Here is a 27,920-nt window from a genome sequence, read left to right as displayed (position 1 = left end):
TTATTGCAAACAAAGTGTATGGCCTTGAAATGATTTTGTAACTAACAAAATAAATAATTTACATAACACTACAGAATTGACTCGATTTTAGAATAAGTAAGAAAGTCTTTGCAAACACCTACAATATTGGTAAAAATTGAGTGGATGAAATCCTAGACCTGATGAAAGTTCGACGGAAACATAAAAATAGAAATCATCAAATAAAAATTAAGCAAGCCAAATAATTTTGGATCGGGAACTATATACAATGTATTGTATTTACAAGTTGGATCCTGTAATATATATATATATATATATATATATATATATATATATATATATATATATATATATATATATATATATTACAGGATCCAACTTGTAAATACAATACATTTTGGAGACGCCTATCGCCGTATTCCCGTTCTCCTCCACCAATCCTCCCGGTCCAAGGCATGCTCCTCCTCCAAACCTCTCGATTCCATCGCTCTTCTAATTCCTTCATTCCATGAGCATCGAGGTCTACCTCTTTTTCTTCTTCCAGGGGTCTTCCATCTGTGAAGTTTTTGGGGCCAACGTTCGTCAGGCATTCTCAATAGGTGTCCAAACCATTTGAAACCTATTCTGTCAATGACCGTTTCTGTAGCATTCATGTTTTTTCTTATAGATTCGTTGGTCTTCCTTTCCAGCCTTGATGTTATAGCACTTCTTCTCAAATAATCCATTTCAACTGCCAACAATCTTCTCTTTAGGTCTGCATTAATTGTCCATACTTCAGAGCCATAACAAAAAACTGATTCGTTTGCCCTATTCTTTTTTGTTCCTTTTGGAAATAATGCGATCCCATCACAAGAATTCCAGACATCCTACAATTTTACGTCCCTGATTATTTCGGTGTTTAATTTCGGTTTCTCCCAAGCCGTTCTTATTAATGAGTGCAACCTAAATATTTCAATTTTTCCACGTCCTCGTCTATCAACACTTCAAACCTTGCATCTGAATTGATAACTAAATATTCTGTTTTCTTCATGCTGACTTGTAACCCCCATTTTACATCTTCTCTGTATAGACGGTTTATCATAAATTCTAGATCGCAAGAATCTTGAGTTAGGACGACTTGGTCAACCGCAAAGTTCAGGGAGAACAGTACGTCATTTCCTATGGGGATTCCCATTCCCTGGCAGTGGTTTTTGTATTCTTGTTCTACATCCATATTTCTTTTCATCTCATTTAGTTCCTTTTCTTATATAGATTGAAAAAGATGTTTAATACTTGGTTGGAATAAAAGGCGCAATTTATATCTCTCCGTTTTGTACTATATAGTATTGTTTCTCTCACTTTCGGTATTCTGTTTGTAGTACAGGTTAAAGGAGCACAAAAGATTTGCTAAAAGAAAGTTTTTACTCTACTAAAAGAAAGAAATTTTACAAGGCAAAAGATCTCAAGGGCGCAGAAGGACATCGTGGTTGAAGAACATCAGACAGTGGGCAGGAATGACTACCGTACATCTATTTAGAGCAGCTGTCAACAAAGTTGTATGGACCAACGTGATTGCCAACATCCACAGAGGATAGGCATCAAAAGAAGAATTATACCAACACCATTCCTAGACTTCTTTTTCGCTACATACGTTGTATGGACCAACGTCATTGCCAACATCCACAGAGGATAGGCATCAAAAGAAGAATTATACCAACACCATTCCTAGACTTCTTTTTCCCTACATACCACAATTTGTATCCTTCACCTAGTTCTTTCGTCCTTTTTCCTTTGCACGACGTCTCTCGAATACAATAAATTTGTAATCTCCTTCTTCTAGGTGAATCTAGTAATTCCGTACTCTTTCCTACAAGGCTTCTAAGATTCTAAGACCCTATCCTGATTTTTCTAACATATAATGTTTTTCCTACTGAAATAGTCCTCACCCTGAAAACCGGACGAAATCTCAGTTTGCTTCCGAAAGATTTTACTTCAGGAGATGCCATCCTTTTAGTATAAATAATTTTTGATTATTGGAAAAAGTCTTTTTATTATTATGAAACACTTGCCTACTTACACCTACTAATATTTCCCGTCAATCACTAAGACATCGTCACTCTCCACAAATTACTATAAGTACAGGTAAATGTATATTGCTCATTTCACAAATACCTGATGGACAAATTCGAATATAACTATAATTTCGAATTGTTTCTAATTCCCTGTGTCCGATTCTTCTTGATAGACGATGATAAAATAAAATTCCACACTATAGTTGTTGTTGAGGTAAATATTTATAATAGACTGCGTCTCAAACTAGTCCCGAAGCTATGTTTATAATCTTACTAAAATGCTACGATTCGTCAAATAAGTGTATTGCCCTCTGCATAGAACAAAAACCTTTGACTTTTTAAAGCTGGCAAATATAATTTGAACCGAGGAAATGATTGCAGGCATTTCCTTAATACACATTAAGCAATCTATAGTTTGTAGGAAGTTGATGAAACTGTAATTAAGCTACTAATCAAAATATTTCACAATTATACACGGTGAAACTATACAAATTCATCAAATTAAGATTAATATGAGATTACAAATTAATGGATTAATGTGTGATTGAACACTGATTGTGCTACTATACAGTGGGTGGCCAAATTATTAGAGACACTACATATATTTTTGTATTTTCTACTTTAAATGTTTTTTTTTACCAAAAAAATTGGTGTTCATATTTTATCTGTATTATATTTGGTAGTCCTTCTGGTATGATGATTCAAATTTTTGATAAGCGGCAACACTGGTAGACTACTTATATGTGAAATAATAATGTCTGTTGCATCTCAGTTGGTCATCGGCTGTTATTGCAGTGAGGCTTAAAAATATTTCCAAGTTGTTTAAAACTTTTTTAAAGTGTTTTTGTATCAGATATATTTAACAGGCAAGTATTATTTGTTATTAAGTTATTTTTGCTGCCTTTAATGACACGATTTTATTTAAAAATATTGTTCAAAATCAAAATTATTTTTTTAGTATGGGAAAAATTGCAGACTTGTCTCCAGGAAAAATTAGAGAAATGATAATGATGTTACTACACTCTACACTTTCCCAAAGAGTAATAGAAACTACTATAGGTGTTTCAAAGTCTGTAGTTAATCGAATTAAAACAAAAATTGATTCAAACGAGGCATTGGAACCAGGCCGTGTTGGAAAATGTGGCAGGAAAAGGATCAGTACTCCTCGTACTGACCGTAAAATCAGGGACATTTGTCTCAAAAATCGTAAAAAGAGTGTGTTACATCTGACTACGATGATAAATACCGAAGAACTTATTGTTTCCATAGAACAGTCCGACAAAAACTGACCGAAGAAAATCTGATAGGTCGCCGGCCTATGGAAAAACGACGGCTCACCGAAGTATGACCGTTGAAGACGAGTCGAGTAAGCACAACTTTTTTTAATGAATGGAGTTCGTGAACAGCGAATATTTTCTTTTTCCAGGTATGCTTCTCCGACGAATCAAAATTCCAGATTTTGGTGGACAAAAGTGCATTCGTCCGACGACGTTCTGGGAAGCAGTTTCATCCAGATTGCATTGTGGAGAGGAATAAACATCCGGTTAGTGTCATGGTGTGATCAGTAATCTCGGCCAAGATGAGACGCTTATACATCGTGGAAGGGATAATGAGATAGGACCAGTATAAGCGAAAACTTAAATCTCGGCTACTTCCCCAGCTCAAAGAATGGCTCCCTCGTCAAAAAAAATACATTTTTATGCACGATATTGTACCGTGCCACAAAGCTAGAAGTGTAACTGCATTTATGTTTAAAGAAAATATTGCAGTTCTTCCCTGGACAGGAAACTCACCTGACCCCATAGAGAGTATGTGGGAGTTAACAAAACGGGAGATCGCCAAAGATGTTATTACAACGAAGTGGCAGTTGATTGAAGCTCTTAAATTAAAGAATGGCATCATAACCCAAAATTAAAACACAATGCAGAAGTTTGTATTCAAAGCATGCTCCGACGTGTAGATGTAATTGCAGCAAAGGGTGTCATCACTACATATTGAAATTAGGGATTTTATGTAACAATTTTTTTTGCGAAAAAAATAAATGGTTTTACCAACAGAATCCATTGTTTTTGTGACCTTAATACCACACTCTTTTATACAAAAAATTGGTGCAAGCATTAAAGCCAATAACTTGCTAAAAAAATTCAGTTAAACTAGAAAATTATGAAATCATCTTACTGTCCCTAATAATTTGGCCACCCACTGTATCTGACGATTCTTAAAACTTTTAAATTACGCTTGTTTAAATATATAACTGTAAGCATCTTATTTTCTTTTTTTATTGTTACAGATTACGAATTTTACCGCACTTCCAAAATTCTACGACTGAGGGTTCAGTGACTATGACTCTGAACGTTTTAGAGGAAACGAACGAAATTATTTTCAACGTTAGAAGCATTTCAATTGATGAGCATTCCGTTAGCATAAGATCAACCAAACCTGATTCTAGTCTGTTAGAAATAAAAGAGCAGCTTTACTACGAGAAAGAAAAATATAAAATAGTACTGAAAGAGCATTTAAGGAAAAATGAAGAGTACCAGTTAGATGTAAATTTTGATGGGAAATTGAGTGGGCATTTGCAAGGATTTTATAGGATAAAATATTACGACCAGATTCACAGGCAAAGGTCAGTATACTTTCTTAATTTGAGAACATTATTCATATGTTAAATTTATCAAACAATTTTCCAATTGTCTTTATTATTTTCCAATAAAATACTTTAAAAGATTTATATCGTTTCTACAAAAATAAAATAATAAACCTCGGAAAATTGTTTATCAATACTCAAAAATAAATTTATTAATAAATACACATTAAGGATGGTCATTTTGTTTAGCTTTTCGCTGTATCTATAAATCTGTTGCATTTTTTACAAGACAGATATATGTACAGTAAAACCTCGATATAACGGACTACTTGGGGGGAGGGGGTGTCCGTTAAAGCCGAAAGTCCGTTATATTAAAATATGGTTAAAATAAATCAAAATACTTTTTTTTGAAAATATATATGTACACTGTAATTAGGTATAATATATAAAAAATACAACATACAAACAAAATTCTATTTAAGTAATTGTCTTCGGACATTCGTCGTGAAGTGACGTTGCTGTGGATATCGACGCGCTTGCTGTTGGTAATTCCGTTTTGAACAAGTTTCGTTTGCACTTTCCATGTTTGCTGTTTTTCTATGTTTAACTCCCTAAAAACAGTTTAACTATTGGATGAATAATCAATAAATGTTGTTAGATCGTCGAGATGCGATCTTACCTCTGATAACTTCATTTTTAACAGTCTTGTTTTGTCGTCTTGTTTGCTATCTTTACTTCCATCCTCATTTTTAAGGTTCATAACTTCATCTGCTATTTCACTTTAGGTCATGATGTTATACCCAGGGTCACCTTCATCTACTTCTAGCGATTGTAAAACATCTTCTTTAGCTACATGTTCTCCGGCATTATTATGTCTTGTCCTACAGAAATTAGTAACTTTCAACCCTTCTAAATCTATGTCTGCATCTTGGCCATCAAACAAATTCTTCCAACCATTTTTTAATGTTTGCTCTTTCACCTCCTCCCATGCTACAGTAAAATTAAAAATTGTTGATTTTAAATTGTAAGACCTTAAGTTTTGCAAGATACGTGGCGCTCTTGTATCTTCTGCATTATCTCTATCGTACAATACAACCATTACTTCGTCCAAAAACTTTCTGCGATATATTCGTTTGGCTGTCAAAATTATTCCCTGATCCATGGGTTAAATAAGCGATGTTGTATTTTTTGGCAAAAACATACACCTGAAGTTTCCATCTTCTGAACGTAGAATATTTTCAGAGGGGTGAGCAGGAGCGTTGTCTAAAAGCAATAAACATTTTACCTCTTCTGACGGTATTCCCAATTTCTTCTCTTGAAATTTTCTCACTGGATTCTCACTTCAATTTCTTTGAAAAACCAATTTTTGAAAATATCTGAGGTGAACCATGCCTTCTTAGAACTATAGTATGAAAGGGGCATATGATGCATTATGTCTTTTAAAACTATAGGTTTGCGAGTTTTGCTAACCAGTACAGGTGTCAATCTATGCGATCCATCAGCGTTAGCACAAAGCAGTGCCAAGATCCCGTCCTTGCTGATTTTTCTTCCAGAATCCGATTTTTTATATTTGGAGGCTTGTGCGCTTTCAGGCAAAGTACGCCATAACAAACCAGTTTCGTCAACATTGTAAATCTGAGATTATAATAGCATTTCGTTACCTTCTTGCTATATTTGCTACTAATTTTTGCCTAAAAGGTTCTGCTTCTTCTTTTGGTGCAGTTAAAACTTCGCCGTAAATGCTTTTATTCATGATTCCGTGCCTTTTACGAAAGCGTCAGAGCCATCCATCACTTGCTCTGAATGGTATGTCCATATGATTTGCTAATTTAATTGCAGCAAATTTCAATTCGACTGCTCGGACCAGAATCCCACTAGAACGTTGTTACCCATACCATTTTAAGATTGCTTCTTCCAGTGAAGTTTCACGAGCCAATTTCATTCGTTTTCCAAGATTGCTATGCTCTCCTACATCACACATGAATGCAAATTTATTTATTTTGTATTTGTTTTTTTTATGTCCGAAAGTTTGCTTTTTTATGCCATATTGATTACATATATGAGACGCATGTGTAATATTAACAGTATGTTTTTATTTTTTTTTTACATTTGACCGGATTTTTTGTCCGTTATATCCGAAGTCCGTTAAATAGAGGTGCGTTATATCGAGGTTTTACTGTACTATTGTATATTACATGGTAGTATAAATCCCTTTTACTTTAGGTTAATCGCTTCTACACAGTTTTCTCCAGTCGATGCAAGAAGTGCTTTTCCATGCTTCGATGAACCATTATTCAAGGCCAATTTCCAAATAACTATAGGACGACCAACTGATATGATGTCACTGTCAAATATGCCGTTAGCTACGACAACTTTATTTTCGTAAGTACCTTAATATAGATATCAAATTATTCATTTTAGTTGAAAAAAGTCTCATCTTCTACAAAAGAACGGATTATTATAGATGTCTAGATCTTTGGTAATTATTATCATTTTTTAGAACGAACAATTCAGAACAATGGAGTTGGGACGAATATCCAGAAACTCCCAAGATGTCGACTTATCTAGTCGCTTTTATGGTAATGGACTTTGTTAAAGGTGCCGGAGACGATAACCTGATGCAATTTTGGGCCCGACCACAAATCGCTGGAAACGCTGCTTATGCTGCAGAGATAGGACCGAAAATCTTAAGATTCTATGAAAATTATTTCGGCATTAAGTTCCCGCTATCTAAAATTGATATTGTGGCTGTGCCAGAGTTTGGTTTTAGCGCTATGGAAAATTGGGGACTGATAACATTCAGGTAATAAACACAATCAATTAGAAAAATAACAATTTTTGTTACTAATAAGTACATTCAACAAAATATAATCTTTGCACTTATTCGATTAGAAAATCGATCGTAAAATCGGTCGTAAATTCGATTACTCGAGAGCACCAGGCTAAAACCCTGTCAAATAATTTGTTATTAACAATTTAATTGTTAAAAGAATTGTATTTCAACTATTGGAAATATTTAATTAAAAAAATGAACAAAATGGCGTTTGATAAATTTTGATTCGATTGTTAGAACCCGAGTTGTAACAAATTTCATAAAAACAATTGTAAAGGTACCGAGGGAACATAGAAGTGCATACTCAAGTCCCCCTGGCTCCTAGAGTAATGTTAATAATTATAATTAAATTATAGTTTATGATAATTACGTATAATTTATTATATTATTATATTTACAGAGAGGATGTTCTCTTATACGATCCATTATCATCAACTAATGAGGACAAAAGAACTACAGCAACAGTTTTGGCCCACGAACTGGCCCATCAATGGTTTGGTAATCTCGTAACTCCAGTATTTTGGAACGATCTCTGGTTGAAAGAAGGTTTTTCCAATTTCTTGGTATACTCAGGGGTCAACTACGTAAGTAAAAATAAATTATTATTTTAAAGCTGTTGAAACTAGTTAAAAGATGACCTCGGATAATTTTTCGGGATCAACGTCTGTTTTGCCTTGCAATTTTTAGAAGGCACAGATTAAAGCAAAAATATAAATTTGGTTTCGAAAATTAGTTTACGGATCTATTATCAGATGTCGCTATTTGCGTCCATACGAAGCCATGTTAGAGTTGCTTTTCAAGACAGGAAAGATTTATTTTCACGTTCAAAGCGTCTGTGAATAGCCGTTCTGATGATCCCTTTTAGGGTGAAATACATATAAGCGAATATACAGATGCACTATACGTGAAATCAAATCTTAACTGTCTTTTTCCTTTTATTCAGGTATACTCTTTATGAGCACTAGAAACCAATTCGCTAAGGATTTTTGCTTCGTTGAGGAGATATGTTGTGGAATGCAATTTTAGATTCCCCATATCTCTAATAACATCTTTATCAACGTCTGTTTTGCCTTGTAATACTTAGAAGGCACAGATTAAAGCAAAAATCTGAATTTGGTTTCAAAAATTAGTTTACGGTTTATGCAATTTTAGATTCCCTTGCCGAGTAATTTATCCAGCTGTTTGTTTCGCAAATTTTAGGAAACACAGTGGTTAAGATTTGAATTCGGTTTCGCTAAGTAGAAATCGTTTGATTTCTCTTTTTGTTTTTAGATGGCGTAGTTACGTCCGTATATAGTTATTTTAATAACTATTGTCTAGGACGGGAGAGATTTTTGTTTTGGTTTAGAGCAGTGACTATACCGTTCTGAAAAGACCTAAGAAGGTCGAACTACGTATCAGCGGTTGTTGCTGCACTGTATCAAAACAAAAATCTAATACCGTCATTCTGTTTTGTTATTTACTTCGTTTGATGTACCAGAAACTGAATTCACTACGAATTTTGACAAGGATGAACGGCTTGTGGAATGCAATTTTAGATTCCCTTGCCGAGTAATTTATCCAGCTGTTTGTTTCGCAAATTTTAGGAAACACAGTGGTTAAGATTTGAATTCGATTTCGCTAAGTAGAAATCGTTTGATTTCTCTTTTTGGATTTATTCTTCTTTATTTTTAGGCTGAACCAAGATGGATGTTTGCTGAAGAATTCATGCTATCTGAAAATCTCATCGCTATGAGTGAAGACGCTTTGCAAACTTCTAGACCAATTTCTTTCGATAATATTCAAAACACAATTCAAATTCGACAGTTATTCGATCCTATCACATATCGCAAAGGTAAATATAAATATTTTGAGTATGTTATACAAACTAACACGCTATTTTCTTTTTGAAATTTTTAGGAGCTGCAATAGTTAACATGATAAGCAACTTCCTCGGAGAAGAAACTTTCAAAACCGGCCTTACTAACTTTTTGACTAAATATTCTTACAAAAATGCTGATAGAAATGATTTATTTGCATCTCTTACCGAAGAAGCACATCAAAGACAGGTGTTGCTACCAAATGAAACTGTTAAAACCATCATGGATACATGGACAGAACGAGCAGGTTTTCCAGTTGTATATGCTAATGCTGATTATGAACAGAACACACTCAGACTGTCCCAGGTATGAAAAGAAAATTGTTGGCTTTTAATTGGTAGTTTTCTTATTTAACTCCTTAATCATTATGTTACCTTTGTCACTATACTCGTATATCAATCAATAAATCAAAATAATATAACATTCATCTAAAATTAAATCTATCTATTAGTATATATTTTTCTTCTAGTTTTTCCACAATTATTAACAAACAGCTCCAGCTATTTACGTTTTTTCGTCCTCTGAAGTGACTTCTTAATTGTAGTTGGCTCATATTGCAAATTTTTCTCTGTCTCAAACTTAATAAATGAACTACAAATAAACTGTATTTTCAGAAAAGATTCCTGTATCGCATGAAGGACGAAAAATCAAACTACTGGGTTCCATTATCGTTTACTACTAGTGTACAGCCAAATTACACCGACACTTTCCCGAAATTTTGGCTGAAGGGCGAGTATGAAACCGTACAAAATGTGAATTTATCGGATATCAAATGGTATCTTCTAAATTTAAACCAAACAGGTATGTATAAGTACAATACACTTTTTGTTTTTAAATAATTATTGTCAAAATAGTCATCATAATACTAATGTCTAGAGCCTGACCCACTACTCTGAGCCGCGTAATGTAGGTTGCCTATTATGAATTTGAATCGGGGAAATTACTGACAGACTTACGCATGACGTCCGACTTTGGATAATCATTTTTGACTAAAATAGATGTTAATAATTATTTTTCTTTCAAAACGAATTGTCATTACAACAAGCAATTTTAGTTCTATCATATAATGATTTAATGACTCCCTTTTAAACATTTATATTGTGATTTGAATTATAATTTAGATATATGTTCATATGTGTTGGTTTTTGTATACATGAGTCCCATATCCACTATTTTCCTTTGAGATTAAAACATCCAGAAAAGGCAACGATTTATTTTATTTCTTTTCCATTGTAAGTTTTATTGACTCCTCTTTTTTATCTTTTATTTATATTAATCAGAAGTGTGTCCAACAGATCATCTACATATTTCCAACGTATTGTCGGCTTTAAATTTTGATTAGGAATATTTGTTTTGAAATCTTCCATCAATATATTAGCTAATAATGGATTTAAAGCACAGCCTAAAAATTTTGTTTTTAGAAATCATTGTTTAGATGAAAATAAGTGTTGTCAGTAGATAACATGTAGATAATGTCAACAGTTCCGTTATAGCTGACACATTTAATTTGGTTCTAGTTGTTAATCTATCATTTTGTAATTTGGTCCTAAATTGTTTTCAAAGTTTCATCTAATGGTACATTTATATATAGACTATTTATTTATATAAAAACTTACTTAGAAAATATTACATATTATACAAACCAAATGTACCAAATTATATTAACATTTAAAAAATATAGATAATTTTAATGAAATTTGTGATTTTTTTTTCTTTCTAATCGTTGTTTTATTTAAGTTAAGCATAGCCCCAGCTATACAGATCCCAGTTTATAGTAATAACTTCAGTTTGTTTTTGAATAATACATCTACAAAAAAGGTGCTACATATTTGATTCATTCATGCCTTGTAATGTGATTTTTTTGGTTTGCTTAAAAACGTTTTAGAGACCTTTTCTTTGCAATATCAATAAATGAATAATTTCCCCGTTTCGAAATACATTATTCAGCACAGTTATATAAAAATTATTTATTAAATGATGGTTAGTTCCTCGAAAAGCTGTGGCTTTTAATATTTTTTGTTGCGCATATGAACATATATCTAAATTATAAATCAAATCCCAACATAAATGTTAAAAAGGGAGTCATTAAATCATTATATGATAGAACTAAAATTGCCTGTTCTAATGACAATCCGTTTTTAGAAGAGAAATAATTATTATAACATCTATTTTAGTAAAAAATGATTATCCGATGTCGGACGTCATGCGTAAGTCTGTCAGTAATTTCCCCGATTCAAATTCATAATAGGCAACCCACATTACGCTGCTCAGAGTAGTGGGTCAGGCTCTAGACATTAGTCATCATAATGGCCGCCGCCATTACCTTGAAGGAACCTGCATTAAAGGCTGTCATAGTTCAACTTCTATTCGCTAGTCATCACTAATCATCCGCCGGTTGAGTTTACCGAAAGTACAAGCTGAATATAGCCGCAAATGTCAAAAATATTTCGGTTTGGCAGTGTTGGCATGTTTTTATAATGCATGTGTTGTATGCTTCAAATATAAAGAGATAAAGCTTTTAAAAAGTACATTTTGATTATACTATTTTATGAGTTCTGTAATTTTTAATTTATATGAAGCATTAACGAGTAAATATTTGTCTCTTTCGAGATTAATTGCAAACATCTGTTGTAATCTGGCAACTGCTGATTTGACGATTGCCAAATCTATCCCCTAATCTATCAAAGGGTAACTGCTAAATAAAATTTCTAATAATTAACTGCAATTAATCTACAAAGAAACAAATATTTACTCATTGTTGTTTTATATAAATAAAAAATTGCAGAATTCATAACATAATATAAACAAAAATGTACTTTTCTAAAGCTTTATCTTTTTATATTTGAAGCCTATAGCATCTACATTATAAAAACATGCCAACACTGCTATACCGGCATTTTTTTGTTCCATGTTTGACATTTGCGGCTGTGATCAGCTTGTACTTTCGGTAAACTCAACCCATCCGCCCTTTTTAATCAATAAATTTCAATTAATAAATTAAATTTATAATCGACAATACTACTTTTTGTAGTGTTTACTAATATAACCTCCATTTAATTATTAGGATGGATTTTTGATTTTTTTTTACAAAATTACTTGGCACAAGTGAGCAGTGGCCTCGAGTTGGTTTAGAGCCTGACTTCTTCGGGGCACCACCAAATTGAGCGGCCAGCTGGTGACATGGCGTTTCACCATGACGTGGAAGCATAGAAACAAAAAAAGAAGAAGAATTTACAAATTATTTTTGTAGTACAATTATTATCCACTAGTCGTCACTGTCTAGAATTAGCCATTTTTAATCCAAATTATTTGTTAAATGAATTTACAAATTAATAACAATTATTAAATAAAAAGTCTGCCTTCTGTGGGATTCAAGCTAAAAATAATAGCTCCGAAGTAAAAGATATTAACAAGACGTGTAACACTCACAAAAAATAATTGATGGATTCGACCGTTACTTGATGGAAATTCATTTTATGTAACAATAAAACACTGAAAACTTTGTTTTCAAAACTTCCACAAAATTTATTTTAAATTCTTATCACTACAGCTGTTTCGGCTGATTGCCTTTCTCAAGTGATCTGTTTTTGGCATGGGTTTACACTTTATAGTCTCTAATGGAATAGGTTGAGGAGGGGAGAACTGTTTGTCTCAAGCTGGTCATTCAGAATTATATCTGTGTTTTTTAAATTGTTGATTTCCATAGATTCTAACAAAGATAGCTTAAGGCCTTTATTTTGAATGTGGAGAATTTTAAATTCGCCATTAAAAGAATGATTATGATCTAGAAGGTGAAGTGCGTATGTAGAATCTGTTTTTCTATTATTGAAAGCCCTTTTATGTTCTGCTATTCGTTTATTAAAATTTCTACCTGTTTGACCAATGTAAGTTTTTGGACAGTCGCCACATTTAAGTTTGTACACACCACTGTGTAAGTGTTTTTTATGTTGGCTCTTGTTGTTTTTAATATATTTGCCTAGGTTGTTATGTAATCGAGCTGAAGATACTGGGTTTTTTCTCTGGTGGTGAAAAATAATGGGCAATCCTCTAAGCCCATTGCTATCAGATATTTTTATGGATCATCTAGAGACAAAGATTTCAAAACATCCCATATTCAAACAGTTTTTATATTGGTGGAGATACGTAGACGACGTACTGGTATGTTTCACAGGAACTAACAGGCAACTCGACCAATTTTTATCGTATATTAATTCTCTTCATAGTCATATTGAATTTACAATAGAAACAGAACAAAATCAATCCATAATTTTTTTAGATTTAAAAATTACCAGACTTAAAAACAAACATAACTTCTCCATATTTCATAAACCTACCCATACTGACACAACTATTCACAATTCATCATCCCATCCCACACAACATAAACTGGCAGCCTATTATAGTATGTTACATAGATTAACAGCAATTCCTATGTCAAAATACAATTTTGAGACAGAATTAAATATCATTAAGCAAATAGCAGTAAACAATGGATACAACGAACAAACAATTAATAAAATGTTAAATCAAAAACTACACAAGAAAGCCCTGAACTTAGTATTTCCACCACCAGAGAAAAAACCCAGTACCTTCTGCTCGATTACATATACAGGCAAAATATCAACAAAAATAGCCAAACACATAAAAAAGAAAGGGATAACACCAGCTTTCAGAACAAATAACAACCTAGGCAAATATATTAAAAAGAACAAGAGCCAACATGAAAAACACTTACACAGTGGTGTGTACAAACTTAAATGTGGCGACTGCTCAAAAACTTACATTGGTCAAACAGGTAGAAGTTTTAATAAACGAATAGCAGAACATAAAAGGGCTTTTAATAATAGAAAAACAGATTCTACATACGCACTTCACCTTCTAGCTCATAATCATTCTTTTAATGGCGAATTTAAAATTCTCCACATTCAAAATAAAGGCCTTACGCTATCTTTGTTAGAATCTATGGAAATCAACAATTTAAAAAACACAGATATAATTCTGAATGACCAGCTTGAGACAAACAGTTCTCCCCTCCTCAACCTATTCCATTAGAGACTATAAAGTGTAAACCCATGCCAAAAAGAGATCACTTGAGAAAGGCAATCAGCTGAAACAGCTGTAGCGATAAGAATTTAAAATAAATTTTGTGGAAGTTTTGAAAACAAAGTTTTCACTATTTTATTGTTACACTCACAAAAAAGGTAGCAAATAAAATTCGCGTGACTCAGGGGGCTATGGAGCGCTAGATGTTGGCTATCTGTTGGGTATGTGACCGAATCCCAAACGAAGAAATACGTCGTAGAAAAAAATCAACAGATGCCATCGAAAAAATCTCGTCGTTAAAATGGAATTGAGTAGGACATGTAGCCAGATTATCAGACAACCGATGGACAAAACGTGTTTTAGAGTGGAAATCAAAACAAGAAGCAATACGGAGCAGAGGTCGCCCACCAACTAGATGGACTCACGACCTGAAGCATGTTAGCAATAACTTAATTGGATGCAAGCTGCACAAGACAGAGACAGATGGAAAGAGCTGAGGGAGATCTATGTCCAGCAGTGGACGCATACTGGTTGATGATGATGAAGAGATGTTAATCACTTAACTATGTGATCAATTCATATAATCTGTCGAGAATAGATGCTACACACAGAAACTTCTGAAGATTCAACCCAAAAATCTAATATTATTTATTATTATTTTTATTGGATTATTTATCTAACTATCTGTCATACTAGTCACAAGCTCTTGTAGTTTTTTAAAGTCCATAATAGACTTATCAGCAGGTGCTTCTCGTTGTTGTTCTTCTGCTAATGTACTGAAAATACTTACTTTGTTATTTTGTTTAAAATTGTGAATTGGGAGATCTTATATATCATCGATTTTCAATCTACTAGGTTATTTTGTTGTTAACTACGACGAAAGAAACTGGATGAGTCTCGTCGAAGCTATAATGGAACTGCCGACTAGCATCAGGGCGCAGCTGATATCGGACTCCATGGATTTAGCAAGGGCAAATATTATTAGCTACGACATACCGCTAAGGATGATTGCTAGGATGGCGATTCGTGACAATGACATTATGTTTGTACCAACAGCGATTGCCTTCGAGAAACTGAAGTATCTGAGTGATATCCTTTCTTCCACGCCGGCTTTCGGATTTTTCGAGGTAAGAAACGTAAAGTATTTTTATTATAAAGAAATTATGTCAATCAATTTTAAATTTTAATCCTATATATTATGCTAATTTTTTATTACGGTGTTAAATAAAATATTTCAATGGGTATTGCTTGTGGTTATAAAAACCTGTAACTGTGTTATAACTATATTCACAGTCATAGCCAATAAACCAGAACTTTTTGGATATAATATTTTATATAGTCCATTCAATGCTTTAGGTTTTTCTTTTTGCCGGGTTTCTCCTACTTTTCTCCTAGTACCTACTTATTCTGATTCGGTTCAGTAGACATACTCATATTATATGAACTATTTTTGGAGTAGATTTTTGCCTCCCGTTCATTATAATTCTCAATATTTCATGCTTGGATTTTCGTTCCGATTTCTTTCACCAACCCCATGTTACAGATGTCTATCTGGTCAACATTTTTAGTGTTTCCTATCTAAGCGTTGAAATCTCCCATTACTATAAAGATAACCTTATATATTGAAGAGAACCCCTTTATAGTTGTACACATTTCGCTTTTAGCTTATCGTTTGAGAGGCTTCTAGTTGGTATGTATACTTAAATAATATGTAGTTTTGACAATACGATCGTTGGTTGGCTCGTTCATTTGTACAAACTTGGTGTGCGTTTTGTTAAGGAGCAACAGGAGTTGGCTCCTGTACTGATGTAGCTGAAGGTTTCTCATTTTCTGTCTTCTGACTATTCCGACTGACTCTTGGACATGATTTTGTTCAATAGAATAATATAATATAATTATGTAATTTCCGCTTGGCTGCCTATCTGAGTTACCAAAGACTTTTATTGTTTCCCACTTTTTATAAACTTTCAACTTAATTTTGAGTTAATATTCTCATTAATGATACTTTAAGAATATATATTTCGATTTAACTAAAAATTATTTTATATCAATACCTATTTTATTATATTATATTTAAATATTTAAATATTTTAATTAAAACCAAGAGCTAAACGCTAACATCGTAAACAAATCTATAAAACAAAAAGAGATAAACCTTTTTCTTAAAATGTTTCATTTTGTGCAGCAATATCCTAAATTGTATGACAATGACATTGACAAAGAGGTAAGATTTTAATTAATATATATAAAAAAATCGCGTTCTTCGGAAAATTTGGTACATAGAGCTACAGTAATACCGTGAAGATGCTTAGTCACTTGTAACAGAACGGTCAAACTTAACCAAAGTGTTGGTATTGCAATTTTAGCAAAACAATTATCATTACATGATATACATTAATGATTATATAAATATCAAAAATGTTGTGATCTTCTTCAGTTCTTCCCTCCATATCTTTATTATATATACAAACCTTTCGATAAGAACGATCACTCAAGCAGTTTCTATATCACCGACTGGAAAGCAGTTACAACTTACCATGTATCTATTATAACGTTCTACATCTCGTAAATAATCTTTTTTATTATTATTATCTAGACTTAGCCATACGGCTCACACTCCCTCTAAGGGGCAAATTCACTCATCCCAGATACCTACGGTACCAAAAGGAAGGCTTTCTGCATGGCATACATCTTATAGAGATGTTCATTTAGACCCAGCTGTTTTATGTTCTCTCTGAGGTTTTTGGGAATAACACCAGTAGTAGATAGAATAATGGGTACTATCTGGGTACTTTCCATTCTCCATTGTCTCCTGATTTGTATTTTTAGATCTCTGTACTTGGCGATCTTTTCGTTGTATTTAACACGTAAATTATTGGTGTTGGGTATCGCCACATCAATAAGTGTTGTTTGCCACGTAAGTTTATTAACTAGTATGAGATCCTGTCTATTATGTTCCACTGGTTGGTCTGTGAGCACAATGCGGACCCAGCATAGCTTGTAGTTGTCATTTTCAAGCATTCTATCAGAGACGTATTGATAATAAGGAAGATGGTCGGTTTGGAGAAGTCTCAATTTGTCAGCTAGTTCTTCCACAAATGTTACTTCTACATATTTCATCCAAGCGTCTAGTCTCTCTTCCACACTTAGTAACGGATTACCTTTGTTCTCTGCCAAACATCCAACTCTTCTATTCTTGTATAAGCCTGCAGATTCTTTAACATTTTTGTGCATATTGAATGAATCGTGTTTCTGTTGTAATAGCTGTATTTCCGCACATTGTTCTCTCAGCTGTGTGTCCTTAGCCATTCTGATTGCTTTTTTGATCTCTTTGTCTATTCTTTTGTATAATGTCTTGTCCTGATCTTTGAGCTTTCGCCTCTCTTCCATCGTATCTAGAATCTTATTTGTCATCCACGATTTTTTCTTAATTTTTGGTGGGTTGAGGAATTTTTCTTGTATGTCTTGTGAAACTCTATGCAGTTTTCAATCACCTGGTCTATTAAATCTGTTTGCATAACGGTATTCAAATTGCTATGTATTATAATCTTTTACACTCTGTTATGTGCGTTTTCTCTCATATATCTTGATAATTTTCTGTATATTTCTGGGACATTTCTGCACCGTAAACAAATATTGGTGGTGGTTTACGTTTTCTTGGCGCTGTTTCATTTTGATCGGTTTCATTTTCTTGGGTATCCGTTAGGGTATTATATTTGTTGGATAGTGTAATGATATCATCTCCTTTGTTTGTTTCCACGTTTGATGTGATTTTCCTGCGTTTGGTAGTTTTAGATACTTTTTTTTTATAGCCCTTTTTCTATCCGAATTGTCGAATAAAGGCCTCTCCCATTTCTCGCCATTCATCCCTGTTGTGTGCTAGACGTTTCCACATTGGTCCTGCGACTCTTTTGATATCATCGCTCCAGCGCATTTGAGGTCTTCCTCTTGGTCTCTTCGCATCGTATGGTCGCCAGTTTCCGACTTCTTTGTTCCATCTACCATCTTCGAGACGTTCGTTGTGTCCAGCCCATTTCCATTTTAACGCTGCTTGTTTCGCGGCGTCCTTTATTTTTGTTTTGTTCCGGATTGCTTCGTTCGTTTGCCGATCTATTAGTGAGATACCAAGTTTAGATGAGTTTAGATACTTGCCATAAGTTTTTTGTTGACATATTCACAGTTTCTGGTTCGTCATCGCTTGTTGATGACATTCTATAGTATTGCTGGCTATTTCTGTTATTTATATTATTTCGTGGTGCGTTTTGTTGATTTGTATATTGTTCTTGATTTGGGGGACATATTATCATATTGGTGGAAGATGTTAGGGGTTGATTTATTTGCATATTGTACATACCTTGTGTTTGTGAGAAGATTTGTGGATAACCATGTATATTGTTGATTTGTGGTTGACCCTTTGTGTTGTTTGGAATTTACATTAGTGGGAAAGAATTTATTTGGTTTGATGGATACTGGATTGTCACTAGCTGGCTGCTTACATTTTGCATTTGTTGGCTAACTATATAGTTGTCAAATCCTGGTCCATTTCCCCTTGGAAACACTATAAATAAATTAATATTGTAACTTGTAAATAATATGTAGCAGGATTTTTTAAGTAGTCTTGACTAAAAATGACAAGGTAAAGCTTAGTGAAAGTTTGTTTAATCGTCCTGTTGTATGTGAATTCGTACATTAAGATTTTGGTATAGCTAAGGTAATCTTAATGTTTTTTTATTTAAATTTCGATTACTATTAACTATATATACAAGTCATACAAATTTCATAATTTGTCATGTTTTAGATATGACACCTTTAGTATATCCAAAGTTTGACAGTGTTACTGTTTCACATAGCTCTGGTAGCTTACTTTTAGAACGAACGCGATTAAATTTTGTCAAAATTTGTAGAATCCAATATTCTTTTCCGTGCCAGGCGTACATCAGCCTGTAATAAATGTCGGCTTTCTTTTCTATTAGCTGCTTTTTGTAAGTAATTGATGTTAGTTTTAGAAAAAGGAGAACTAGTTTTGCAAGTAATTTTCCTCAAAACGTAAAACAATTTTGACCATTACTAATTGTGTAATTTATGGTATCGATACAAAAGGTTTTAAAGATCGGGAAAAGATCAGTAAAAGTAGATGTGATAAGTTCGTTCTGAAGCGGAAGTGACCTGTCACTGTAGGCCACGCCCCCTGGTGACGTAGGTAGAGTTTATCAAAAATTACTCTCTTTGTCATTCGTCTTCTTTTTCGTGTGTCACCATTGGTGTTCGTCGAGGCGTATCTTCGTTATTATTGGGCGAATGAGGAGGGCGTTTGGGGGCTTTTTTGTTAATATTGTGGTGGAACGTCTCCACCAGTCGTTCTTTTTGGTGTACGTTAAGGCGTATGTTCGTTATTATTGGGAAATGGGGGGCGTTTGGGTGTCTTTCCGTGTGACGCCTCCACCATTGGTCGATGTACGTAGTTCTCATTGGACGTCGATGCACATGCTCCCATTGGGGGCGTTCCTATGTCACCATTGGTCGGTGAGACATGAGAATGAACTCAATTCGATATCATGATGCCGCTATTGGACGTAGATACCCTCCGACGTCACGAGTAGGGCGTTTCTGTGTCACCATTGGTCGAGGATACGTTCTTACGTCAGGAGTGTTGCGGTTCTGTATCACCATTGGTCGAGGATATGTTCTAACGTCACGAGTGGGGACAGTCTTATGTCTCCATTGGTCAGGCGTTTACTTGGGGACGTACCTATGACACCATTGGTCCGGCGTTTACTTGAGGGTGTTCCTATGACACCATTGGTCGAGGGTCGTGGCCTTGAGTCACGAGGGGCGTACCTATGTCATCAGGGGAGTGGCCTAGAGTGACAGGTCACTTCCGCTCCAGAACGAACTTATCACATCTACTAGTAAATATAGCAAATTATTTAGAAATGGGCCACAGATTTGATTTTAGTAATGGGCAATTTGTCAAAAAAGGTCAAATGGAAAGCCTAAAAATGTAACAAATTTACAAATGTATGTTTCAACATTAAAAAATTAGTATTTCCATTTTTTTTAATATATTTTTTTGTAATCCAATACAAAATTGGCCGTTTAGCATGTGCTCAGGTGCTTTACTTCTCAGGAGTTTTTAGAGTTTTAGAAGAAAATTGTAACGATGGACAAATATATTGTATTTATTGGAGATCAAACGACAACTCTTAAAACTATATACTATGTATAATAAGCTTTGTCTAAAAATAGCGCACACTTACCGTTGGCACTCCTCACCAATATTCGTGACGGTCAAACTTCACAGTCCAAGACCGCTAGGGCCGTAGAAGCTATGGTTTGTTACAGTCTCCCCTTTGGCATCGAACTCGTTAGAGGAGCCAGCACAAGATGCGGTTTCTTTCTGGGGCACTGCAGGTGTTTTAGCTATAACATCATTTAGGTTGGCGTGTGTGAGGACAGATACGTGGAACTCACCAAGAGCAGTAAAAGTGTATCCAGGATTTCTCTTCGGGTAAAATAAGCTGCCTGATCTTGAGTGCGACCGGTTGTATTGGCCTATACTAAATCTTCTTTGAATTGACTGTCTTGGACGTTGTCATATTTGATCTTCGATTCATATCATGCTTCAGCCACGCGTTTTAGGTATGGGGTTACCTAAGGTATGGCATTCTCAGATTTCACAACCTTAAATGTTAAGTAGGCAGCGATTTACCCTGTGGACTCGCTCCATAATGTGGAGTTCATGACAAATCTAGTCATCGGTATCTTCTCAGGCCAAGTGCGTTTCTCAGCCATATTCTTTAGCTCTACCATATTAGCAGGTAATATTATTATAGGAAGGAGTAAAGGTGAAGAAAAAGACTACTTGAATAAATTTGATGAAAACAGAAGATGATAAAGTTCTATGAAAGGGGGAACGTGAAAGAAACATGGGAAATCGTCTATGGGTGAACATTTCAGCATCGTTAAGCTATTTTCTGTTACTGCGTTGAGTGTACAGAACTCTTACATCTAGAAAAATGTAACGATATATATGTCCTTTACGATCTTGTCCGTTGATTGCTGCAATATCAACCTTAGGGAGATTTTGTTGGTTAATTAGTGCACATTAGTATTTCTGTTCTAACAAATATTGAAAACATTGCCCATCTTTTAGGATTTTCATTTAGCCTGACTTCCTCTCAATGTTTAGCATGATTTTTAATTTATAAAAACTATAAATAGAATAAAATTGAACATTAACATCAATGTTTTATTTAAAATGTATTGACATGTGTTTAAGTAGAATATTTCTCGTTTATTTCTAGACCTTCCACCAAACTATTTTTAAAGAATCATACAAAAAAGTGGCATTAGAAGATCCCTTTGAGGACTATAGAACAAGAAGAATCCGTACAACAGTACTCAACTGGTCATGTAGAAGTAGTGAAACAAGATGCGCACATCTCTCGAAAATCCAGTTTAGAGCTTGGATGTTCCCAGGAAAGAGGTAAAGTAGAAAATACAAGCTTTATTATATTTCATTTGTTTTTTATATATTCTAGAAGCTTTGGGTACTCCAGAAACTAAAAATGTATTATTTTATTTGATGTTATACAAATCGGGGGTACAAATGTCGAACCATGTCGAAAACGATGCATGGAGTGACTATCTAAAGAAGTTATATACAGAGGAACAATAAATGACGTTGAAATCACAAGCACTAGGAATTACTATAAACGAAGAAGTTCATATAAGCAAGCAGGACGTACGAAAAACACCTAAAAACTAAAGAACAGAAACGCTGATGGCAAGATGGGATGCCAAATGAGTATTCAATAAGCCATATCCAATTCAATCTAATCATGGATGATGAAATAAAGAGAATAAGCAAAGGAAGAGGATAAATAATGGAAATAATGGAATAATAAAATTAAAATTCCCTGTTCCCTTACGCAGAGGATGCAATATCAATAGCAAAATAAAGATAGTTCGTAGATCGTAGAACAGTGTTGCAGCTAAACAACTGCCCTGGTCATCCATCCGCTGATGAACTTCGTAGTGAAGATGGTAAAATTTTTGTTTTGCCATGTTCTTACCACCCAACATGACAGCTATGATTCAACCAATAGACCAGAATATCATCCAGAACACAAAACTGCGCTATCGAAAAGCTTTACTCTCGAACATTCTGGCTGACAAGCAAAGTGGAACGGATCTAGTAGTAGCTTTGAAGAAAGTTAATCTCAAGGCCGTCATTTTCAATTTGGCAAATTGTTAGTCATCCATTTTACAACGTTTGATTCAACTTTCTTGGAAAAACTTGAGCCCAAACTTAGTGGCTGTTGACGACTCTTCATCCAACGAAAAAGACATCATTTTAAACCCTCTTGTCGCTCATCTGGACAATAATTACTGAATCTGAGGTCCGACAATGGGCATCTGGTGGCTGTGACAAAGAAATTGACACCCCAGAAATGCTCACTGATGAAGAATATCATTCGACGAAGAAGAGAACCTATAATATAGTATAGTTCAGTTAATATTAGTCTTAAAAAAAATGTAAAAAAACCATTTTATTTATTTTTTCAAAAACTATATTTTTTTCAATTATAGTTTTTTGATAAAACGAATAATTATTGAGTTATTAGCAGAAAACTAATTAAAAACATTGATTGTTTCAATTTAAAACCAACACTTTCGATAGGGAGGATCATTTTTTCTTAGAATTAATTTTTCTACCAATTTTTGTGGTCAAAATATAATAAAAAATGTCCACAACGAGATGGGGTGGCAACTTCCCCCTGGTAAAAGCGCCTTTCGCCATCATATTGATTTTGATCCTTGGACTATCCACTACGTATTCTTAAATTTTCGAGTAAATCTACTTAATAGTAGGACTACTTAATAATAACCAAAGAAATTCTAACGACAAGACTACCAACTGCCCATGCTTTACATTAAATAAATTCGAATGATACTTATGACATCATGGCATCGATGAGCCGCTTGCTACTAAATATCTATGGCCCCCCAATTAAGTGGTTAGGTGCAGTTATTACATAAATTGTTTCATAAAATATTCAGTAAAATCTTCTAGGAATATCCAGTTATTCCATATTCTCCAATAGTGTTTAAATACAGCCAATAAAATCTGGAATACGGCCAATAAACCCCTTTGTATAATAATTTTTGCCTTCTTTAATAAATTTCAAAAACAGGCAAAAAATTACATTCCCACTACGTTACAAAAGTTGATTGACAGAAAGTAGGGAGACTAAACTGAAGTTTGCACAGATGACATAAGACGTAAGCCTATGATGGAATTAGCTTTTCTGTCAACATAAAACAGAATATTTAGTCTACCGGGCAGAAAGAGAGAAGGCAAATATTTATTCTACCGGGAAGAAAGAGAAAGAAAAGAAAGACAGGCGCCAACTACTTTCTGAAAGAAAAAATAGTAAAAGCGAATCTGAAGGCAGGAATTAATAAATTAATAAAGAAATTAAAACAAAATAATTATTTAAATATAAATTAATAAAGATATGACGTTTATAACGTTACAAAATATCAAAAATGTACTGTTATTGCATCTCTTTCATATAAGTTTAGTCTTTATGTATATTTTAGGGAACTAAATTATGTTTTCTTATTTCTTCTTTAGGGTTGAACCAAATCTACAACAAATCGTCTATTGCACAGCCCTAAGGGAAGGAGGACAGATAGAATGGGATTTTGCCTACAAGAAATATATAGAAATCACATCTCCAACAGAGAAAAACACCCTTCTAGACGCTCTGGGATGTACGAGACACACATGGCTGCTCTCCAGGTACAAGCTGAAGTTTCATACAACTTATTCATAAGGTTCAAGGGTTATCAACTCATAAAACTTCCTATAGAATCCTAGTAGATGCACCTTTTGTACTGATACTTACAGAAACTTTAAAAACTAATCAACTTTTCTATTTTCTTTTGTAGATCCCTCTGTTCAACCGCCTACTGTACTGTACGCTCTTATCTACAACACAAGTACACTTTACTAACACTTCTTTCTGTTCACTAACACTGGCGGCTTTAAAAGATTAAAATATTTTATTTACAGATACGTTGATAAAATCCTGAACGATCCCAGTATTCGCATTCAAGATGCAGATCGAGTTTTTCAATCAGTCGCTAACAACAAGTTTGGCACGCAAATAGCCTTTGATTTCTTGAGGAAGAACTGGGTGGCGTTACTCAAACAGTAAGTTTTTTAAATAACAACATTAGATAATAATATATTAATGGTTATACATACTGGGTGTCAGAGAAAACGAGTTACCCACAAAATTTAAGAAATTTTTTATCATTTTATTTTTTTTCTTATTTATATCAAATTAAATATTGCATATTGAGTGAGATACTCTTGTAGCACGTAACTCGACATTATCATTAGCAACAAATGGAAAACAAGAAAAAATTTAAGAAAATATTAAATTTATTGAAAATATTGATATACCATTACAGTTACAGTAATAACAATAATTGAATGATAGAGTCAAAAAAAGACAAGGATCACTCGATGCAATAATGTGTGTTGCCACCACGGTTCGATATGACACTCATCATTCGATTTGGCATAACTGATCACGTTTTAGATGTCCCTTTGGGGAAAAGTGGTCCATTCCTCATTGAGAGGCATTCGAAGCTCTTCACATGTTGTTGGAGCAGGTATACGACTCCGCGTCATATTCTGTGGAAATTGGTAAAACGTCCCTTTTATCACGCCATTTACTGATACAAAGACCATCAATAGTATACTTGCTATAAAATTCACCTTGTTTTAGTTTTTTTGATACCAATACTACTGGGGTTTGAGATCGATTGGCCCTAAGTGTACCTGTTGTGTAAGTTTTTTCCCGAAGCAATTGTTCGGATAAGGCAATACTATTATAAAAGTTATCCATAAAAATGGAATGCCCTAGCATTTTTTCCCTTCTAGGAAATTATGGACCACCTTTTGAGTATGGTTTTTACTACCAACAATAGTATCGGCAGCACCAGCGTAGACATGGATTTTTTTAACAAGTCTGTTGGGTTCAGCGAGAATATATAACTTTATTCCATACCGATGTCGTTTGGCTTTATTATATTGACGAAATATCAGCCGATCTCGCCACAACATCATTGATTCATCAATTGAAAGCTCTCTTTGTGGAGAATAAATCTGCGACATTTTAGAATTGAAAAACTCCATTACAGGCAATATTTTAGCAAGCCTTGATTCATCGGGTTCATTATTATTGTTAAAATGCAGCGCTCTCAATATTAACAAAAATCTATTTCTGCTCATGAAGTTGGCAACAGTAGGTATACTGAAGAGGTAATGAGTCCGCCAATAATCATTAATGCGATTTAATTTTATTGTGTCCATATGGAACAGAAGACCTAAGAATGTCTCAAATTCTTCTTTAGTTACATCTTTCCACCTTGTGATTCGACTCTGGTCCTTTGTACTACGCGCAAGTATTTCAACAGCATAATTGTTATTATTTACAATTATGAGCTCAAAAACTCATCGGTAAAGAGCAAATTAAAATAATTGATGGGTTCGTTACTATCTATAGCTACTCTTAAGGGAGAATTTCCAGTAAAGAGTATTTTGTTGACATCTGGACGATTGTTAAACCATTTTGCGTTTTCTGCTTGTTTAGCCTCATTTGCAGATAGCAATATCTCATTTTGTAAAAATGTAATTCTATTTGTCACTCTCGACATCATTATGACTCTCATCATCACCTATCTCATAAGCCTTGTCAAAACCATCAAAATGATCGTCAGACTACTCCAACAACTGTAACAATTCATCTTCTGTCAAAATACGCTTATTATCGTACTTCCTTTTTTTGCTTGATGTCGACGGTTGATTTGCATTTGCTGTCATTTCTCAAAAGCACGTTCTATAAGGTTAATCTGAAACAAATAAAATCAGGAATTACTACAAGCAAAATCGATTTATCATCAAATAGCTGTACTCTATGATATCTTACTCGCCCTTTGAGAAGGCTTCATACATGTTTAATAGGATTAAGGTCTGGACTTTGAGCAGGCCAGTACATTTTTGGAATACCAACATTTTCAAGATACTGTTATAATGTAGAGTATAGAGGGAAGAAAAGGCTTGGGAAGAAAAAAGAAATCTTGGCTGAGGAATATCAGAGATTGGATTAACCTCAGTGTTGAAGAGATTTTTCACGTTGCAAAAGATAGGGAAGCGTATAAAGCAGTGATTGCCAACCTTCGTTAGAAGACGGCACAATACGAAGAAGAAGAAGTGTTACAATCCTTGCCGTGTGTGGTCCAGGTTATTGAGCTTGACTCCATTTGTTGCTTTCATCAGTATCTTTTAGAGCCTCTTCAAAAATGTACTCCGAGTACGGATTGAATATCAGTGGTGAAATTATGCACCCCTGTCTCACTCCCCTTAAGATTTTGACTTGATCTGTATATTCTCCATATATTCGGAGCACCGCTAATTGATTTCAATACAGGTTTCTTCCGTCAATACCTATCCTCTTCAGCACTTCCATCATTTGTTCATGCCTGACTCTATCGAAAGTCTTCTTGTAATCCTTGTAGTTTTTAGCAATGTATATTTATGACTAATTCTATACAAACTATGTTTGTCAGAAAGAAAATAAAGAATTTAATCAATCAGATGCATACAAAAACATCACAGCTGACATATCTACATTTCTAAAGCAATACCTGCACGCTAAATATAGCTTCCCTCGTACCAATGAGATCCGTGTGCCTCAAAAGAAATCCCTGCCCAAAGCATTACTGAGCCATCACCAAAATCAACTCGGTGTGACCGAGTGCAGGCAGTATAACGTTTCCCAACCCTTCTATAGACCTTAGTAGTATTTTATATTATAAACTATCTATGAACTATATAAGTTAAGAATAATACCATAAATAGTATTATTCTTAGCTTTGATATTTTTGTTTTATTTATTATTGTGCTCTTTTTTAATGTGTGTAAAATAAAATATAATGGTATCGTTAACTAGAGCTTTTATCAATATTTTACCCATTTTCAGTCATGGCGACGGTTTCAACGTCATTGCAAAGATGGTCAAAGCTCTAGGACCACAAATGAACACTGAATTCCAATTGTCAGAGGTAAGTTATTTAATAACACATTTTTTTCGTTGTTCGAAATAAATAACACATAAGAACTTTAGTGTTTTTGCAGCACTGTTGAAGGTGGTATAAGAAATGCCTAAGAGATTGACAATATACTGAGCTCACAGGTTTTTACATTTTACCGTTTGTTCTATGATATATTTACCCAAATATGAACGAGGCAGTGTAAATTCCATTCTTATTTGGCATTTTTTTATTTGACAAAAAATTTTTTATGGTGGTTCATAAGTGGTCATAACACAAACCTATAGTAGTATAGGACATCCAATATGGCTGGGACATGAAAAAAGATATCAGGATATTGTATATATTGTATGTGACTGTCACAAACGTTTGACCCAAACAACGATTACGGGCGACTAATTCACTAACTTAATACAGTAGACATTAGGCTCAGAAGA

At 34.1% G+C, this 27,920-nt stretch overlaps 1 protein-coding gene across 4 annotated transcripts in view; it reads left to right on the top strand.

Moving 5' to 3' along the window:
* Nucleotides 1-27,920, top strand: part of LOC140439099 (aminopeptidase N-like) — a 203,434-nt gene that overhangs the window by 173,019 nt on the left and 2,495 nt on the right. For 3 of the 4 annotated variants that reach the window (XM_072528786.1, XM_072528784.1, XM_072528783.1), the window contains 12 exons: nucleotides 4,321-4,656; nucleotides 6,841-6,999; nucleotides 7,118-7,420; nucleotides 7,851-8,034; nucleotides 9,125-9,284; nucleotides 9,350-9,615; nucleotides 9,924-10,110; nucleotides 15,208-15,479; nucleotides 21,657-21,838; nucleotides 23,993-24,160; nucleotides 24,434-24,574; nucleotides 27,414-27,495. In XM_072528786.1, coding sequence (XP_072384887.1) covers nucleotides 4,321-4,656; nucleotides 6,841-6,999; nucleotides 7,118-7,420; nucleotides 7,851-8,034; nucleotides 9,125-9,284; nucleotides 9,350-9,615; nucleotides 9,924-10,110; nucleotides 15,208-15,479; nucleotides 21,657-21,838; nucleotides 23,993-24,160; nucleotides 24,434-24,574; nucleotides 27,414-27,495 — 2,440 coding nt within the window. The remainder of the gene's footprint in view (nucleotides 1-4,320; nucleotides 4,657-6,840; nucleotides 7,000-7,117; nucleotides 7,421-7,850; nucleotides 8,035-9,124; nucleotides 9,285-9,349; nucleotides 9,616-9,923; nucleotides 10,111-15,207; nucleotides 15,480-21,656; nucleotides 21,839-23,992; nucleotides 24,161-24,433; nucleotides 24,575-27,413; nucleotides 27,496-27,920) is intronic. The other variant, XM_072528785.1, reaches the window with a different exon arrangement.

This window comes from Diabrotica undecimpunctata, chromosome 4 (assembly GCF_040954645.1).
Source record: "Diabrotica undecimpunctata isolate CICGRU chromosome 4, icDiaUnde3, whole genome shotgun sequence".
NCBI lineage: Eukaryota > Metazoa > Arthropoda > Insecta > Coleoptera > Chrysomelidae > Diabrotica > Diabrotica undecimpunctata.
The sequence above is the reverse complement of the archived record's forward strand: the minus strand, read 5'-3'. Positions and strand labels throughout refer to the sequence as shown.